Genomic DNA, 18798 nt, shown 5'->3' on the forward strand with positions numbered 1-18798 from the left:
GTAGAGATATATCCTTCAGTCAATGCTACAAAAACCTTTAACAGTTGGTGTCCAGTAAAACAGATTTATTTTATCACAATAGTCCTGATTTTGCCGATGCATCAAATGTCTTTTTCCCGTTACATCACGCTGGACCCCACAATAACTTTCGAGTCCAGAAGATGGAAAATATGAGAAGCATCGTCACAATAACCATGGTTATCATCAGATAGGAAAACATGCGGAACTGGGGGTTCTGGAAACAGTGGCAGGAAGACTCGTCGGAGGGGATGGTGGGTAGGGGAGTCCGGACCTGAGTTTGGTGAGGATCATACAAAGACCCAGAATCTTGGCCGACGTTGAGTGTATACACAGATGGCGGACGCTGGAAGAAGTTTAGTCTCCGGCTGTCTCTGGTGCAGACTGGATGTTTCTGTGGCTCTAATTTGAGTTGGCCTAGAATGGCCGTGTTGGTGGGAAGGTCGGTAATTACCTGGTCCAATTGGAGAACCGTAGTATCGCGGCACAGCGGGCACTGCAGTCGGTTCCTGATCTGCGTCATAAAGCTGAGCCGCGCCAGGCATTCCATGCAGAACGAGTGACGGCAGTTTAAGAGTTTGGGCGTACGGAAGGTGTTGTTGTAAGGGTTCCAGCACACGGGACACTCCGATTCTGGGTCCAGTTTTCCAGTATTCGCCATATTTATCTCCCGCCACTTTCTGTGTAGTCCAGGATATCGGCCGATCAGATACTACTAAGAAAATATACATAAGTTATTTATAAACCCATGAAGCACAATAAATTATCACCCGATTTACCTGAAAGAAATAGATCACAAATAGGTTTGACAAGAACAACAAGAATTAAATCTGAAATGTGACAAGTGATCCATGCAAATGTTTAGCCACAGAAAGGAGTTGGAGCCAATCAGGAGACGGCTCACGGCCAGGAAAGAACAACAGAAAAGCACGATCCGCTCTTCGTAATATTGAGGGGAGCTGCGTTCCTCCATAACTACACTACAAACATAAAGTATCTATAAAGCATCTTTCCAGCACCATGTAATAACCGACGCACATCACTAAACCTTCTACACAGACTTCTTCTTACACCCCACCTCACACTTTATATATATATATATATATATATATATACACATATACATATATATACGCTGTAGAGAACTGCATTCCTTAGAGGAACGTCACCTGACCTGTGATGTCATTTGCGTAAAGTACGTCAGAATCGATTTTCTAACACGATACCGTGTAATGTTTATTACATAGGTAGAAGGGGACCTAGAAAAAAGATTTCCCGTATAAAGTGCAGAGTATACACAAAATATAGCTTATGAGGAACAGTTTAAAAGCTCTACAATGCAGCGAAAAATAGAGTTTGCGATAAATTTAGGGCTTTTCCCCATTTACCGACGCTAAATTTTCACCCCCTCTGCGTACGGCCAAGTTGGGGCGCCGGGCTGTGTGCTCTCTGCAGAAAACGGGTGTAATTGCACAATATACCATAAAACAAAAGAACCAAGAACTATGACCTGTGTAACGTCTATATCTCTATGTCCACAGAACTTTGAACTCTCCACCTTCTGGTCACTTCATACAGCCACCTGCTCAGGAAGAACCCAGGAACATTATATCTGTAAACATTACACAATGTTCTTATACAGAAACGACGCAGATTCCAGCTTTCACATCACCCACGATAAACATAGATGAATACATTCTGTTGTTGTGTTTGGTATTGACAGACGTAACGCACAACAATAAAACATAATAGGTTTTATAACGGCCTCGCTTTCTGCTAGAGACCAACGCAGCGCTCACGTTTGTCGCCAACGAGAAAGATTAGCTGTTCGGTGCCTTTTAAAGTCTACACAGAGGAGACAATATTCAGGAGGATGTTGGTTTTACTAGGAAACGGCCATCTCGCTGAAGAACATTGATGTCTCCGCTATCTAGTGACTTAAAGATTCGCTTGATCTAAAATACAAGTTAGCTTATATAGAAGAACCACTAATAACACTCACAGATATGTAAGTAAAAGATTCAGGCGCTTAACAAGTTATTTGGTGTGAGGGGGGGGAGGTATTTTCCTAAACGCAGCTGACTTCCTGTTAGTAGGTTGATTGGCTTCTTACAAAATTAACCCTAGTCTGTGTATGGTAGGAAATATAGATTGTAAGCTCCAGTACAGTAAACAAATAACATTACAACTCTCAACACAGCTACAGGGGTACAAGGGGTATATTCAGCGCTGTGCCCATTAGTGTGGGTGCAACTAACAGGTTTAGAGCCACTGAATGAGGTACAAGGACAACGGAGAAGGGGAGGCAATGGGCAGAGAGCCCAAGGAGGAGGTGAGCAGTGTAGCTGGTGAGCAAACGTTATAGGTAATGAGAACAGGAGGGAAGAGGGCCCTGCCCACAAGAGCTTACAATCTAAAAAGAAAGCAGCTGATTGATTAAATATTCTCTGTAAAGCACTTTGTAATATGGAGGCGCTATATGAATAACGGTTAATAAATTATAATAGATAAACTAACTGAAGGATACTGCACCAGTGTCTTCTATTCACCTTTAACAATAGCCTGTAGGGAACAGCACAGCAGTACGTAAAATATGAAATCACAGTAGAGGAATGTAACATATATGTCTGTGCATATATAAATATGAATGTTATATTTTAGGGTAAGTCACAATTTAACAAGCTCCATCTCTCACCTGCCCTGTACGAAAGACCCCCCTCAGAAATGAGAGTTGTACGACGGTCCCTGGCCAATCGCAGCCATCTCCGTACTCTGCCGGTCTCTCCCTCTCTCCTCCGCTGCCTCACTCAGCAAACAGTCAGCTCTTCTGTAATTATCAATGCGGATCTGAGCCCCGAGGCACCAGGAACCCTGCAAGTCACAAGGATGAGAACGTACAGAGTGAATCTGATTTCTACGTACACCAGAATATTCAGCAACTTATTCACTAGTGTACTGGGTGCTAGTGTTCTGCCGGACCCCTGATAAGGGACCTATGACCCAAATAATTCTTCTATTATATCATCATTATATAATAGAAGGATTATGATATTCTAAGGCTGACAGCTGTATCGTCACTTCACCCAAAATCCCTGCGATGGGGATGTTCATGGTTCCAGGTTTGGATTGAATCTCTTAAGGAGATGATCACATGGACTGACCTGAGTCTTTATAACATCTACATAAGAATGCAAATATCTGCCCCATATAATACATGTATACTACGTATCTACACATATGGGTCCATACAATATACATAGCATCTACGTTATAAACCAAGCAAACTGGAAATAACAGCAAATGCTAAAATACAGTAGGAGAGGTCCTTGTACAAAGGAGCTTACAATCTAATGAAACAGCGCGGGATGTTTACAGGCAGAATGGCAAATAAAATGCGAACCACATGTTGTACATTTTGATCAGCAATGGAAGAGCGTTTGTAACTAGCAAATAGAAACTGTTTTAGTTTAGACTTAAGAACAAATGGTGACATAACTTGATTCAGGTCGAGGGGTAGAGATCCAAAGGTAAGGAGCAGTCAGGGAGAAAGGTAAAAAGTTTGAGAGAATAGCAGGAAGTCAGCGCAATACTTTCAGCGTTTTAACCTTGAATGTATATCTGTATGTTAGTCGACAACAAGACATCTCTTCTGGGCAACAGATAGGTGAAGTGGGTGCCAAGGGCTGGATGCCGGATTGCCAACCGTGCAGTCATACGCATATGATATAAACGGGCTGCATGTCTGTGCTCCAGTTGTTTTGCAAGCAGTATGTAGGCATGTAGCATACATGTAAACTGTAATGTCCCACATACAATCACTTCTAAATAGGTCTTTTGAAAACACTACCTGTATATTGGACTTTGCCCATTGACAGCCAACAGAACATCACATTAGGCATACGATAAATGTTTATATTATATATATATAATATATATACGTTACAAGTATTATTATTATCCTTTATTTGTTAGGCGCCACAAGATTTCCGCAGCGCCGTACACCATACAAACAGTACACTATACAGGGTGAAACATTACAAAACAATAAACAGAGATACCAGTACTTCAGGAACTCCAGGTTACAAGTATTTGTAACCTGGAGTACGTTACAAGTATTTTTGAAACAATTATTCCAAAACACCACCAGATAACCCCACGTGGCAGACGCAGACATCTAGAGAGTACCACTTACCTGACGTTAGTGCAATGCCAGTCATTTCTGTATGGCATCAGTGCCAATCACAGCAATCTGCATAGATAACTCCTGGCAGCATTTAGACTGTGAGACCTGCACCAAAAAGATTGTCAAATTATTTCAGTGATTAACCAGCAAGATCATAACGGGCAGCCGTGGCAGGTAAGGGGTTAAGTGAAGGGACACCCCCTACCCAATTTCCTTAAAATAGTGGCAACAAAGAGCAGAGGAGCAGCAGGTGGTGACAATACCTGTTTGTCTGGCAGGCTGTGCAGGTAAAGCCAGCAGGTGAGGGGAGGGGAGGGGAGCACTGGGGAGGGAGGACCTCAGTTAGATAATGTGTGTATACAACAGGGGTGGGGAGGAGATTCCTGTATGCTCAGTTATAATAGCTGCCTTGAGAGAGAGCCCCCCCTCTCTATGCACGTTCCAACGCTCTGATTGGCTACAGGTTAGTCTAGACCTGTGACTGTACTTTGATTGGCTTTATCGATCTTCAAAGTTACACACGGACTTCACAGAGGACAAAAGTTACTGCAATAGGTGCTTACACTTCAGTATATACAGTCAGGGGCAAACACAGGATTTGTAGAGGGGGGTTACCACACCATGCTGCCAGTGGGTGTGGCTATAATATTAGACAGTGCTTGGCTGCTCTCCAACTCTTCCTATCCCTATAATATAAATGGGCAATGCTCTGTGCACTACTGTTTTCAAGCAGAGCCGTGTGAAGCGGGAGCAGGGTCCAGCCACCTCAATTATACAGTGCCCCAGGCTTGGAGGGGGTTTCCGGACACTAGGAACCCCCCCCCCCCCCCTCGGTTTGCCTATGACAGTAGCAGCAAAGATTATGCCCCTTCCTATTTAGTAAAATAATTGGTGAACAACAAAACTCACAGCTTTGGGATCAGGGGCAGGCTGGACCGGGGGGGGGCCTGAATTTTTTTCCCCTTTAAAATGTTCCTAATAGGCTGCTGAGTTGAGTCTTGCCCCCCAGGCTAAAATTTGCCATCCCTCCCCTGCTTGGGAGACTCCTGTTTGACACCGCATTACAGCTACACTAAGCAAAAAGTAGAACTATAAAAATTATAGCGAATTACACTCTTTACTATATGAAAGACCTACAGCGCAGTACGCGCTAAACTAAATATCTTTACAGCGCAGCGCGACGTCTGACACCTTATGCCGTTTAATCCTCCTTTATACGCACTAACTTGGCATCAAACCGTGGGGGAAATATCTCTTTCTATATGTTAACATTCATAGCTTTTACCTGTACGGCCTCACATACATATGGCTGCCGGCACAATACTTACAGCACGCTTCATCATTCTCAGGTAGAAAACTAATTAAATAAACATAGAGAGAGGGGGAGGCCTCTGGTTTTCTGTGTGTTTGTCGAAAGAATAATTAGACTTATGTTAATATTTGTTAAGTCAAGAAGTCAGTGCCACAAACATCTGATTATTTGAGTAGCAAAGAACAAAAATCAATTATTCAGTCTGTATAACGCTTAATGGAGAAGTTAGTTGAATGGGGATGAACCACTTCAGCTTGTGATTATCCTGATAAGTCATTTTTAGAAGCAGAGATAAAGGCACCATATACGATGTGTATAAATAATAATCAGCCGTTTGGCCCTTCTTCACGTTTATTTTTATTTGGTGGAAGAGATCTAGGATGTGTGGAAATATATAAATATATAACCAATATATAATCACTATACACAGTGCTACCCTGTCCTAGGGCGCCACCTGCTGCCCAGCCACTTGAACTGCAGGCTGGATATTGACAGATTCTGCGCCAGGTGTAACTGTTAGTTTATGTGTCTCTCTCCTGGCGCCACATTTAATATAATGACCAGCTTATAGTAATAAAATAATGAAACCCTTATTGCTCAGTATATTAAGCAGTCGGTTTGAGTCTGTGTGTCAGTCACTGTCATTGCAACATATTTGTCCTCCCAATTAAAATGTGCGCATTATAAGAAATTATTATTATTATAATAACTTATTCTAATATAATAATAAAATAATAATACTATTTATAAGAAAAAATGGGTCAGATTTAATTGGCAGCGATGTTCTGAGGAACATCGCAGGTGCACATCTTTTACTGTTACTACGGTAAAAATTAAATGCTCATTTTTGCTCCTATCTCTATGGGGTGTAAGCAAAAATGAGGGAGATTTCTGTAAAATAAAAAATGATCAAGTATATGAGACGTTACATTAGAGTAATTTTTTATATGATCTAATATCCATAATAAATAACATAGGACGCACATTATCCCTATATAAAGCGGCCACTGGCTCCCGCAGAAAGATAATATGATCCCATCTCTTCCTGCACATTGGCTGCGCTGCTGCAGATCTGGGGGAGGGGAGTAGGGGGTGGATGGAGTGTAAATGCACCAGGAGGGCAAAAGGAAGGATCCTCGGGTCAAAAATCAGGACCAAATGACCACGCCCCCAATCTGCACAGACCAAACCCCCTGATTTACAAGCAACACCCTCTCCAGGGGCAAACACAGGATTTGTAGAGGGGGGTTTCCACACCACACCACCAGTGGGCGTGACCAGCATGCATGGGGGCGTGGCTATAATTTTAGACAGTGCTTGGCTGCTCTCCAACTCTTCCTATCCCCATAATATACATGTTAGGTGCACGCAGCTCTCCCTTTTCAAGAAGAGCCGTGTGAAGCGAGAGCAGGGTCCAGCCACCTCAATTATACAGTGCCCCAGGCTTGAAGGGGGGTTTCCAGGCACTAGTAAACCCCCCTCGGTTTGCCTATGGACTCATTTGTTGCATACACCCACTGGACATTAGATGTGTACAGAGACAATTCCGTTGCTATGGGTTACTGCCCATTAGTAAATGACCCACCCCCACACTGTCTGCAGCAGTGCGTCTAACATTGGCTTCCCCGAACATCCATTTCCCTGTGTCAACTCCTACAGGTAAACATATCACAGAGAGACGGGTTTGATCATTGTCAGGAAACATGAGACACGAGGGTAAACGTCTGAGAAATTATTATATCTGGGGACATTTATAAAACCTGTTCCCCCGGTAACGATGTGGAAAGGTGGTGTTGCTCATAGCAACCGGTCACATTATTTCTCTTAATGTGTTTGTATACTCTGTATTAACAAGTACATTTATAGTATGAATGTGCCTTTATTTCAATCAGCCAAAGAGAGGAGAATTCAATGTGTTACGGCTTTTTCTGCATTTCTACGTAAAGTGGCTATTTAACAAAAGCCTAATGCTGAGATATCAGAGGCTCCGCGAGTTACTCTAAATGCTGCATCTTCCTGAGCAGATGTAGTGTGGGAAAGAGCACTTTATGGGACGTAGACGCATTTTACTCCAATTCTAAATCATTCCCAAGATGTTCAAATGACCCTATATAATAAAAATAATAATAGTAATTAATTCTAGTGCCGAGGAGGAGTAATTAATGCTAATACCAGGGAGTAATTATTTTTAAGACATATGTGGTAGAGGAAAACATGCTTAACAAGGGCACTCAGTAATATTCATTTAATTTAAAAAATACCTTTTATTAATATAATTAAAATATAATGTTCCCGTAATAAGCCTAAATATAGTAGGCAGCGAAATAATAAAAGGAAAAAAAAAAAGTAATAAGAGTAAAGATTTAAAATAAAGATGTTAATAAAGTGGCAGAATATGCCAAGCCTCGCTATGTTGTGTTATTTATTTGAGAATATATCATTTAATTCTCACGCTGTAGTTAACCAAGTATACCAGTATATAGATTCAAATTACTTGTTGGCAAGGTTTATAATCATCACCTTTGCCAATAACATGTATCCGATTATTACTTAGTATTCTCAAGCATGATAACATAAATTGTATGACTATATGTCTATTACAAAAAGTAAGTCAATGAGGTTAGATTAAATTAATTAGTGCAATAACCTGTAGGTTCTCATTTTTCTGTTAATGCTCACACTGGTCTAGTATCACCAACACAATGGAACTGCTACATAATTGTTTTATTTGTATTGCACCTCAGTCTCAAAAGACAGTATAGCCTTGGAGAGTCTATACTCCTCTGTTCTCAGGTGTCACTTATCCTGTTGGATGCCGAAAATAATTAGCATTCCAGCATCGGGTAGTCTAGATCCCTCCTATAGCTTTCCCCTGGCTGATAAAATTCTCAGTCCTATTATCTCTGTTATAGCGGGGTTGATTCCTCTAATACTAAGATTTATAATACTTCAGATCATATAGTTCAATGTATCTCTATTATAACGGGATTAATATCCCTCTGGTAATTGGATTTATAGTGTTTCAAAGCATATTATAACAGCGTGAGGTATTAGAACAGCATAGCGAGGCGAACAACGACGCGCGTTTCGCTACTCGCTTTAACTAGGCAAGTAATTATGGCGAACACCAAGGAGGATTAATTATTGCTAGTACTGAGATGTAATTAATGCTAGTACCGAGAAGGGGTAATTATTGCTAGCACTGAGGAGTAACTAACGCTAGCACCGAGGAGGAGTAACTAACGCTAGCACCGAGGAGGAGAAATTAATGCTAGCACCGAGATGCAATTAATGCTAGCACCGAGATGTAATTAATGCTAGCAATGAGTAGTAATTTATGCTAATACCAAGATAGTCTCCTGATCCCCACTATTTACAGCTCATTGATGCACCCTGATATTTCGGGACCTCTCTCCGCCACAGAGATCATTATACTTGGAGAACGCCCTGTTCAAGGACAATGGGCATCTGTTATAAACGCCTCATCTTGCCCTAGAAATCCCAGGACAGCAATACAAAGTCTGGCCAGAAGGCACCAAATCATAAGAGGTAAAAATGTATTTTGTGTTCATTTGCATCAAGATGTAAATGACCCCACTGAGTGCAATGGAAACAAAGTATGTGAGAATGAGGCAGTACACACCAATGAGTGGTGGAGAAGGTGAGGCCATGAAGTGAGCAGCCTTTCATTGTCAGTAATGTGATCCCGTGTCACAGAGTGAATGCACGCCAGCAGAATAAGTAAATATTGTTACTAGGCACGGTGTGAATACAGACCTGTAGAGCAGGTAATTAAACCCTGAACAGCCTACTCCGGTACAGGAGTCATCACATCACCCCATAGCGGGTCTTATCAAACAAATGCGGATTGTTGGATGAATGCAACAACCAGGGATATCTTCATCCATAAGATGGGACCCGGCTCTTCCTAGGTGACGCTAAAAAGACAGGAACCAAATAGGCTGTCACTATAACTCTGCTTACTCCAAACTTCATCAAACTTCTGTTTTCCATAATTGTTGGTCCTTATAATGTGGTCTCTGACCCACAGAAGAAATCTCAAATACGACAGAAAGAAGGTTTTCTGAAGACCAGTTATTTTTGATTGGGAAACTTCTTTTCTTGGTTGGAGACGTTTTTTTCTGGGGTGCAGGCTATGGAGCAGGAATACGTCATCCCGGAGTGCCCAATTTGCTTCGCGACCTACGACAACGTCTTCAGGACCCCTCGGTTGCTGCCGTGTTCCCACACCTTCTGTACGGAGTGCTTGTGTAAGCTCTGCGTCTTCCAGAAAGAGCTGGAGACCTTCTGTTGCCCCATGTGCCGGGCTGTTGTCGCCATCCCACCAGGGGGCATCCCTCACTTACCCCCAAACATGAACATTGTGTCTCGTTACCAACCCTGGATGGGTCAAATCCAGAATGTCTGGGTGGAAGGGTCCAAACTCTGTTGGAAGAAGGGGTATGGCCAAAGCTACATCAGGAACACCCAAAACTCGTTGTCCCATGTCCCACCAGGAGAGGAGGACAATGTTATCATCGTGGTCTATCTGCTGGGTCGTACTCAGTCTCGCTCCTCACAGCCTGCGGATCTGGTTGGGATTCCACGCCAGCCTCAATACCACCGGTGCAACTTACTGTTTAGAAACTACGGATGTATCATGTGGATCTTCATCTGCTGCATAATGGTCTTCTTCTTCATGGTGTTTTTCCCGATATATCTGCGCATATAACTCACATACACATGGGGAGGACACCCCAGGTATACCGCACCTATAGAACATATCATGGCACCTGTCTTTGGTTTAGGGCAGCCACGTCCGTTTGCGTGACTGCAGACTTTTAACAAGAGTCCTCCCTATTCCTACATAGTCACGGATTGAGAGCGGAATTCCGTTACATGGCGGCTCCTTCTCCATGTCAATGTTGACTGTTAAGCTGCAATTTATGCGATTTGTAATTTTTAATATCTGATTAGAGACTGGACCCTGAGAGAACATACTGAATGCGGCCTCTTTATTCTGTGCTGTACTTCCGCCATTGATGAAAAATAAATTGGTTATAGCGTTATGTCACTATGTTCTGTGAGGACACTGCTTAATTGTGGTATAATAAATTATACTCTACGATCTCTTTTGTTACACAATGTACAGTGCAGGTATGAAGCTATTAGGGAACACATGATATAACACTCCTGCATTGAAAGGGTTACTGTACAAATGCTATCTTGCCACAGCACTGATAGGGTTACTGTTCCCATGCAATTCATAAGTCATGTGCTCAAGTTATTCAGCTTCTGCACTGGGGGGGTCACTGTGAGCAAGTTACTTTTTTTCACAGCACAAGGTGTCAGTGTGTGCACACTATTTCATTCCAGCACTGAAGGGGTAAAGGTGGGCACGTTCCTCAGATCCAGGGTGGTCAACAGTTTAATATGCACACAACTAATTCCTGCACAGGAAAGGTTCATGTCTGTTCACTGCCTATCAGGCATAGAAGAGGTTAATGTACACACACTATCCAGCAACTACACAGAAGAAGTTAATGTACAAATACTCTCCAGCTCCTACACAGAAGAGGTTAATGTACACGTACTATCCAGCTACTGCACAGAAGAGGTTAATGTACACATACTATCCAGCTCCGACACAGAAGAGGTTAATGTACACATACTATCCAGCTACTGCACAGAAGAAGTTAATGTACACATACTATCCAGCTCCTACACAGAAGAGGTTAATGTACACATACTATCCAGCTACTGCACAGAAGAGGTTAATGTACACATACTATCCAGCTCCGACACAGAAGAGGTTAATGTACACGTACTATCCAGCTCCTACACAGAAGAGGTTAATGTACACATACTATCCAGCTCCGACACAGAAGAGGTTAATGTACACATACTATCCAGCTACTGCACAGAAGAAGTTAATGTACACATACTATCCAGCTCCTACACAGAAGAGGTTAATGTACACATACTATCCAGCTACTGCACAGAAGAGGTTAATGTACACATACTATCCAGCTCCGACACAGAAGAGGTTAATGTACACGTACTATCCAGCTCCTACACAGAAGAGGTTAATGTACACATACTATCCAGCTACTGCACAGAAGAGGTTAATGTACACATACTATCCAGCTCCGACACAGAAGAGGTTAATGTACACGTACTATCCAGCTCCTACACAGAAGAGGTTAATGTACACATACTATCCAGCTCCTGTACAGAAGAGGTTAATGTACACGTACTATCCAGCTCCTACACAAAAGAGGTTAATGTACACATACTATCTAGCTACTGCATAAAAGAGGTTAATGTACACATACTATCCAGCGCCTGTACAGAAGAGGTTAATGTACACATACTATCCAGCTCCTGTACAGAAGAGGTTAATGTACACGTACTATCCAGCTCCTACACAGAAGAGGTTAATGTACACATGCTATCCAGCTCCTACAACATAAGTGGTTATGTACACATACTATCCAGCTCCTGCACTTAGTAGGTTAATGTACACATACAATCCAGCTCCTGTACAGAAGAGGTTAATGTACACGTACTATCCAGCTCCTACACAGGAGAGGTTAATGTACACATGCTATCCAGCTCCTACAACATAAGTGGTTATGTACACATACTATCCAGTTCCTGCACTTAGTAGGTTAATGTACACATACAATCCAGCTCCTGTACAGAAGAGGTTAATGTACACATACTATACAGTTCCTGCACTGAAGAGGTTAATATCTGTCCAGCTTCACTGCTACAGATATTTTATATATTGGCCACTTCTGCACTGAAGTTGCTAATACGTGCATCAGTGGTGGAAGTGGATATTTAGGAATGACGGTATGGTAAATTTAATAGAATGGGTGGGGGGGCTGCACAGCATCCGAAACGTTAGGGAACTTGATAGGTTAAAATTAATTTAAGCCCTAATATTAGATGCTTTTTTACACTATTTAATCAAATAAAAAGACATATTAGGAGATAGCACTTAATATATCTTTTTATACTACTCACTAGTGGTAAATACATCTAATATTAGGGCTCGGTGTTCCCCACCTCTCCATGTCACACACACCTGGGATACACAGGTAGATCACAGAGTAACACACATTATGGAGATATCTGGCTCTATCAGTAAGATACCTGTCTGTGTTCTGAGACACTGCTGAGAATGATGTTGAGTAATGCAGAACTTTGGTTTGTTCTTTCTGCTGATGTAAAGTGTTCTCAGGTGAATTAAATTCTATTCTACAGCGTCTCCCTATTACTGTCTCAGTTATACGGGTCATCTAGATCACTGGGGGAGAATATAGTGCATCGTACTTGCTTGAAGTCAGACTTCCGAATGTGATTCTGCGACAGGACCGATTATCAGTGGACTGAAGTGTGGAACGATCAGACTACTAATCTGCTTGTGCTACAATCCCAGGGTTTGGGTACTTGGAAAGTAGTTTTCTTTCCTTTTAGAAGAAATTTGTGCACAATTTTACTTTGTACTCTATTTCCTAGGATTCTGCTTTAATGATATACATTATTCCTGGCTAAGGGGAATTCTTACACAATGCAGAATTGGAACGACATCGTTCCATCGTTGAACGAGATTTTTAGTCCGGTTTAAAAATCAAATTAAACAATAGGATGAGCTTTGGAATGATAATTGTTCATCCTTGTAGCGTACACACTAATGCGATATTGGGCCAATCTGTCGTTTATTGTGTGGTCGGCTGAAAACCCTGTAGTGTGTACCCAGCCTTATAGAGGATTCGTTATCTCCTAAACTGAAACTTAAAGTGAACTTTGAAATCTAAGATCTGAAATTATCCCTCCCTATTAACAGACTTTCTAAGTGACAAGTTTTATTCACCTTCCGCTCTTAACTTAACTCTGTGTATATATTTTTTGATGGGTTTAATATGTTGTTTATATGTCATTGAAAAACTAATGGTTGTATATAGTGTATCAGGAATAAATGAATTTGGTTTATGACATTGGTGCTGTTTGCAGCTTCCGTTTTTTTCTCCCATACGTGTTTGATTGTTGATTAATTATTGATAGGCTTTTTAGATAGATGTTTATGTTTTTTTGTATTGTTTATTTGCTTCTAGGAGGCATTGGGCAGTCTCTAGCTAAACATCAGCCTACTTTGTTTTATATATTCACAATTTATATTAATCTCTATTAAATTATATTACTATATGCATCTAAATTCACAATTTTTCACATTTATTTATATTGATTATGTTTATAATTTTTCTTCTGATCCTTTCTGCCTCAAATATATTGTTTCTTTGAACGTTTAAGTTATACATGTGGCAGCCATTTTTCTGGAGCCCACAATCCACTGACAGCTATGTAAATAACTCAGACACTGTGGCTTCAGATGCAACAGTCTTTGCTCCATATGTGCCTTGACATGTAGACCCCCAGTCATTGTATCACCGAGACCATTATAAATCAGAGGACATCACAGAACAATTGATGGTATTACACAGTAACAATGGATTAAGGACATAGGGGTAGATTTATCAATTTTCCATTATATCCAAACTGGAAGCTTTTAGAAGTCAGTATTCATTAGAAGACACTCCTCACCATATTGCACAGTTTGCATACTATGTAGACCCGCAGGTATCTTTCTTTTGCTGTATCTCCACCTTTGTCCGACCTTCTGACCAGGTGGGAGAACTTTTTTAATTGCTCGGCCATTAGGCTGGGCCTAACTACAAAGTACTACTTGTTTATTTCATGCCTTTTCTTTTTCGGGCAATCCCAGAACCCTAAAGGGAGTACGAGGTCATGAGCCTGTCACTCCCCTGAACCTCCGACACCCCAACTTCGTGGTGTACAACATTCTGGAGCTCATTTGAGGAGCGTTGGAAGATCCTGCACCCTTTACACATTTTGGGGTTTTACCCTAGGTGCACGAGAGCACCAATCCTGGGTTTTCAATAAAGAGTAGACCGTCCCATCGGATCCTGCACCACTTTTTTTTATTTTTTTATAAGTGGGCAGGATGACGTCCTAATGTTTTCTTGTCTGCGTTTATTTTGTCTACCTTGTATGTCCTGTTTTATGTATGTCCTGTTTTCCCTACTGTATGACGCTGCGGAGCACTATGGCGCCTTACAAATCTATGATAATAATAATAACGGCGCAATTCAATGCAATTCTCACTATCACGACCCCACTCTTGTCCCTTGTACTTGAACATTATGCCACAAAACTGGGTGCAGATATTTCAGGGACAGGTCCAAGGATTGGAAAGTGGTCTCCAACCTCAGCATCTTGGCATCTGTGCAAATAAAAGAAGCAGTGTGGGTATTTTTTTGACCCTTGACAGTCTTAAAAGACAGGAAGTTTGCTGTGTACAGGGAAAAAACTTCCCCTATAAACCACAACTTTATCCAAAATACCTTCAGTTCCAATAAGCACCAGCAACTTGTCCATATATATATTTTTATGACTGTTAATAATAGTCAACTTGAACTTCAGGTTTACTGGACCTCCAAGGTCAATGTCAGTCTTCACGATTGTGATTTCTTGTAGAACGCTGCACGCCCAGTGCGAAATCATAACAACAGTGAGCTCAGTGTCCCAATCGGCACTATAACAGTCTAATAAGCAACAACCTTGTTGTCTCTCCAGCCAGAGAACGTGTTTGATTAGTGTCCAATGGTTTGCTCCCGATTCTCTGCATTGTTCTATTCTCCAATTGTTAGTGTTGCTATGTGATGAGGCAAGACGAATGGCCCAAGAATCACTCTTGGCTCAAACCTGGATGAAACCCGATGCCAATTGTTGGTTACCAGGCGAGGAAGGAAGCTATGTACATACAAGCTGCAGAGCAGATTCAAGACAGGAGCTTTGATTTTGGTAATAATTGCAGTAAAGGAATGAAAGAAAAGTAAAATTTGAGATGGAAACACCCCTCAATCCAGGAAAGGTGAGAATTTGTATATTTATCAGAAAATAGAATCCAGGAATATACCAGATGGTGATATTAGACCTTGTTTTGTCTCCGCAGGAGTCATATTTTGGATGATAACAAGTTGAGGATCTGGATATGACATGGCCACAGAGATTGCACAGCAAGGTGATCCTGAAGAACATCTCAGCGGCTTCCTCGAGTGCCCCATTTGCTTTTCCTCCTATGATAACATATTCAAGACCCCGCTACTGCTTCCATGTTCTCACACGTTCTGTATGGAATGTCTGGCTAGAATCTGCCTGTTCCTCAAAAAGGACTTCCCCTGTCCTCTGTGCCGAAACTTGGCTCAAATTCCACCTCTAGGGGTGCCAAAAATGCAGCCTAACCTCGACATCGTGGCCCAGTTTCCACCCGAAATGAAGGATCTCCAGGACGTCTGGGCAGAAGGATACAAATTATGTTGGATGAGAAAAAAAGACTCTTTAGCCAGCAAAGGCTCCCTGGTGGCGGTACATCTTCTATCCAACGGGCGCCAGAATCCCACCGGCCCCGACGGCCTAATCTCCATAGAGCGAAATTGCTTCCGGGACTTCTTCAGGAGCATTTGGGGCCTTGGATTCGTTATTCTTACTATCGGGATTGTCTTATTCACTATTCTGTTCTTACCCATGTACCTCAACAAGTGACACAGATCCTGTACATCCATTTAAGTTTTTAAGATGCGCCGGACAGAGGGTTTGAACTTCTATCAGGAACGGAGAACAAATTACAGGCGCTGTATATATAGAAGTGTACCCTGCTGCAACTTGATCTTCATACTGCTTCACCACGGACACCCTCTCCAATCACTGACTGGTAATAGAGAGACGTTGTATATATGTATGACTGCTCTATAGCGTGTATATGACAGGTGTCTACTAAATAAGTGAAGCACTTTATACCAATATTTTAACTTATTACTGAGATTAAGGGTAATATGTGACCCTTTTGAGGGTCCCTGAAGCGTATCAGGTCTCCCATCACTGGGGTCTGTTAGTTACTTAGACAACGTAAATTATTTGGTTAGTTAAAAAACCTACTATATATAAAACAGAAATGTTATAAAATTCACATTTCTCTGCTTAATAGATGATATAATTTCATACTTACATATTGTATACTGTCATATATTAGGACGACAGAGTGAGGACTGCACACAGAATCTATACCCCTTGCACCTGGGCATTCTGGGACTTGTAGTCCCACAACAAGTGGAAAGCACAGTATGTTCACCTCTGTCTTACAAGGAAACCGGACAGACAATGATATATATTTTGCTTAGTGTTGCTAGGGATAAATGGCAGGGCATTCTGTAACTTGTAGTTCCACAGGAGCTGGAGAGCCACAGGAGAGGAAAAGGGCTTGGGGGCGTGGCCATGTCGCCATGGGATGTGACCACGCCCACACAGGGCTACCTAGCGCTGCAAAGCGCCAATTTCACTTCTAAAAAAATATTTGCACAGGTTCCCAGAGAGAAGTTTCCTGAGTGAGCCAATGAGCCAGATTGTGATAACGAGTGCATTTCTTTATGGGGTAACAAATACATTTCACTGACCGTATAATTACAGAGCGATACAAGACAACAATGGCCGGTTGTATCAGACATTATTGGACAGTTCACAGATAACATCAGGTTATGTATATACAGGGCAGCTGGTCACTAGGGTGTGCACACAACGTGAATAGCAGCCATTGAATGGAGGGTAATTAGGGCAAGACGAGGCTTGTCGGGGCAGGTAAGAGACTGGAGATCCCAAGGACAACGTAACACAAACTGCCGACTGCACCTTCATTCAAAGTGTATGCAAAGCGCAAACTGTGCCTTAATTGTCCAACTGTCCTACAGATGATATATGTACCCTACCTTATATCTGTTAACAAACTAGGGATTCAAATAATCTTTTTCTTGTTATTAAAAGCTACAGATAAACACACAACCCCTGTCCAAGATTAGCATCCCCCCCTCCCCCGGGACCCTCCGGGAACACTTTGCATGCATAAAATAAAACAAATTACCTATCTACACTAGCACTGCTTGCTCAGCTAAATAAACAGGAACAAAACACTCTGCAAACTATGTATTTACCTATGCAATATGCACAAGTTTATTAAGTACATTTCACAATAGTATTTTCTCTAAACAAAGCTCCAGAATGCTTACGTACAGTAAATGAAGGAACCAGTTATTAAAAAAAAAAAAAGGTCACAGTAAAATCTACTACAGGCCCAGTTGCTAAGTAAATATATTATAGAAAATGTAAACATTTGCATCGCTAACAAACCATTAATCACGGTCATAGGCCTAATGGACGGAGCAGAAAATAATCAGCGTTATCGACTATTACACAAATATACAGATTGGTTTAAAAGCTCAAATCAAATAATTGGCTCAAATATAAAACAATCTATAAAAAGAAAATAGCACCTATTGAAGCTGTAAATCTTCCCTGATTTGTTACAATCACCTCAATAACGGATATCAGTGAAATAGAGTTTAGGTGCCTGTGTCATGCAACCACTCTATACGCCGTATGGGTATATTGACAAAAGAAAAGAATATCATCGTAATAATCATTTAAAATGTCATTAGTCTGGTGAAACGTTTCACTGATTATTATTGATACCTATAGATTATTTTTTTTAATAATGAAGCAACCACTTTGTATCAGCTACTTCATTATTAACCAACAGATCTCCAATTACAACGCTCCTGTTCCCTACACACAGGGGTGGCAGCCATTTTGTGAGCTACACCGATATTGAGAGGAATGGAGATTACCTCAGTGGAAACTAGTGACATTACTCAGGAACAGTTGTGGCAGCCATTTTGAGGCCTGAAGCAATAGTCATGAGGCGGCAGTCTATTGACTCACTAGGAACCAGTGATGTTTTGGAGACATGAGGTACAAAGTATCTCATGCCTCAATGATGTCATTGCTTCTTACTGTATTGATAGACTGGATTCTAAATAGAATTGGTTCGGACAACAAAATGGCTGCCTCCACAGTTTATGTGTAGGATGCAGCATACTTGCTAGCTCTCCCTGAATGTCAGGGAGACTCCCTGAAATAGGGGTGATCTCCCTCACTCCCTGAAGAGTCTGGCATTCTCCCTGATGCTGAGCCAGTACAAGACATGGTTGGCTTTGCCATCTGTGGCATGATGACACAGTACATCTATTGTGTCCTATGTCCATGTATTGATACCTATTTTCATGGAGACCAAGATTTAATCAAAGACTGACAGGTAAGACAACATGACTTCAGTAATGGAGACAAAAATGTAAAAGACACTTCAGTC

The 18798-nt window shown here is 41.6% G+C and overlaps 2 protein-coding genes across 4 annotated transcripts; one reads left to right on the forward strand and one right to left on the reverse strand.

Annotated features, from left to right (window-relative positions):
• Window positions 1-48: 48 nt before the first annotated feature.
• RNF183 (ring finger protein 183) lies at window positions 49-4834 on the reverse strand. 3 transcript variants are annotated; one of them, XM_075185447.1, is made up of 5 exons: window positions 4465-4834; window positions 4211-4306; window positions 2714-2889; window positions 1193-1277; window positions 49-730 (listed from the first exon to the last, which is right to left on the reverse strand). In XM_075185447.1, exons 4-5 carry the CDS (start codon window positions 1202-1204, stop codon window positions 125-127), a joined length of 618 nt encoding a protein of 205 aa, XP_075041548.1. In that variant the 5' UTR covers window positions 1205-1277; window positions 2714-2889; window positions 4211-4306; window positions 4465-4834; the 3' UTR covers window positions 49-124. The 3 variants fall into 3 exon arrangements, with proteins under 3 accessions (XP_075041548.1, XP_075041547.1, XP_075041549.1); XM_075185446.1 differs by having other exon boundaries at window positions 4211-4834; XM_075185448.1 differs by lacking the exon at window positions 1193-1277 and having other exon boundaries at window positions 4211-4834.
• Window positions 4835-9618: 4784 nt separating this feature from the next.
• LOC142101883 (uncharacterized) lies at window positions 9619-10373 on the forward strand (the record flags this gene model as incomplete). The annotated part of the gene is made up of 1 exon (XM_075186312.1): window positions 9619-10373. A coding segment is annotated over one exon (627 nt), but the record flags the coding sequence as incomplete, so codon positions are not given.
• Window positions 10374-18798: the final 8425 nt, after the last annotated feature.

The sequence above is a fragment of the Mixophyes fleayi genome, chromosome 9 (genome assembly GCF_038048845.1).
Source record: "Mixophyes fleayi isolate aMixFle1 chromosome 9, aMixFle1.hap1, whole genome shotgun sequence".
Classification (NCBI taxonomy): Eukaryota; Metazoa; Chordata; class Amphibia; order Anura; family Limnodynastidae; genus Mixophyes; species Mixophyes fleayi.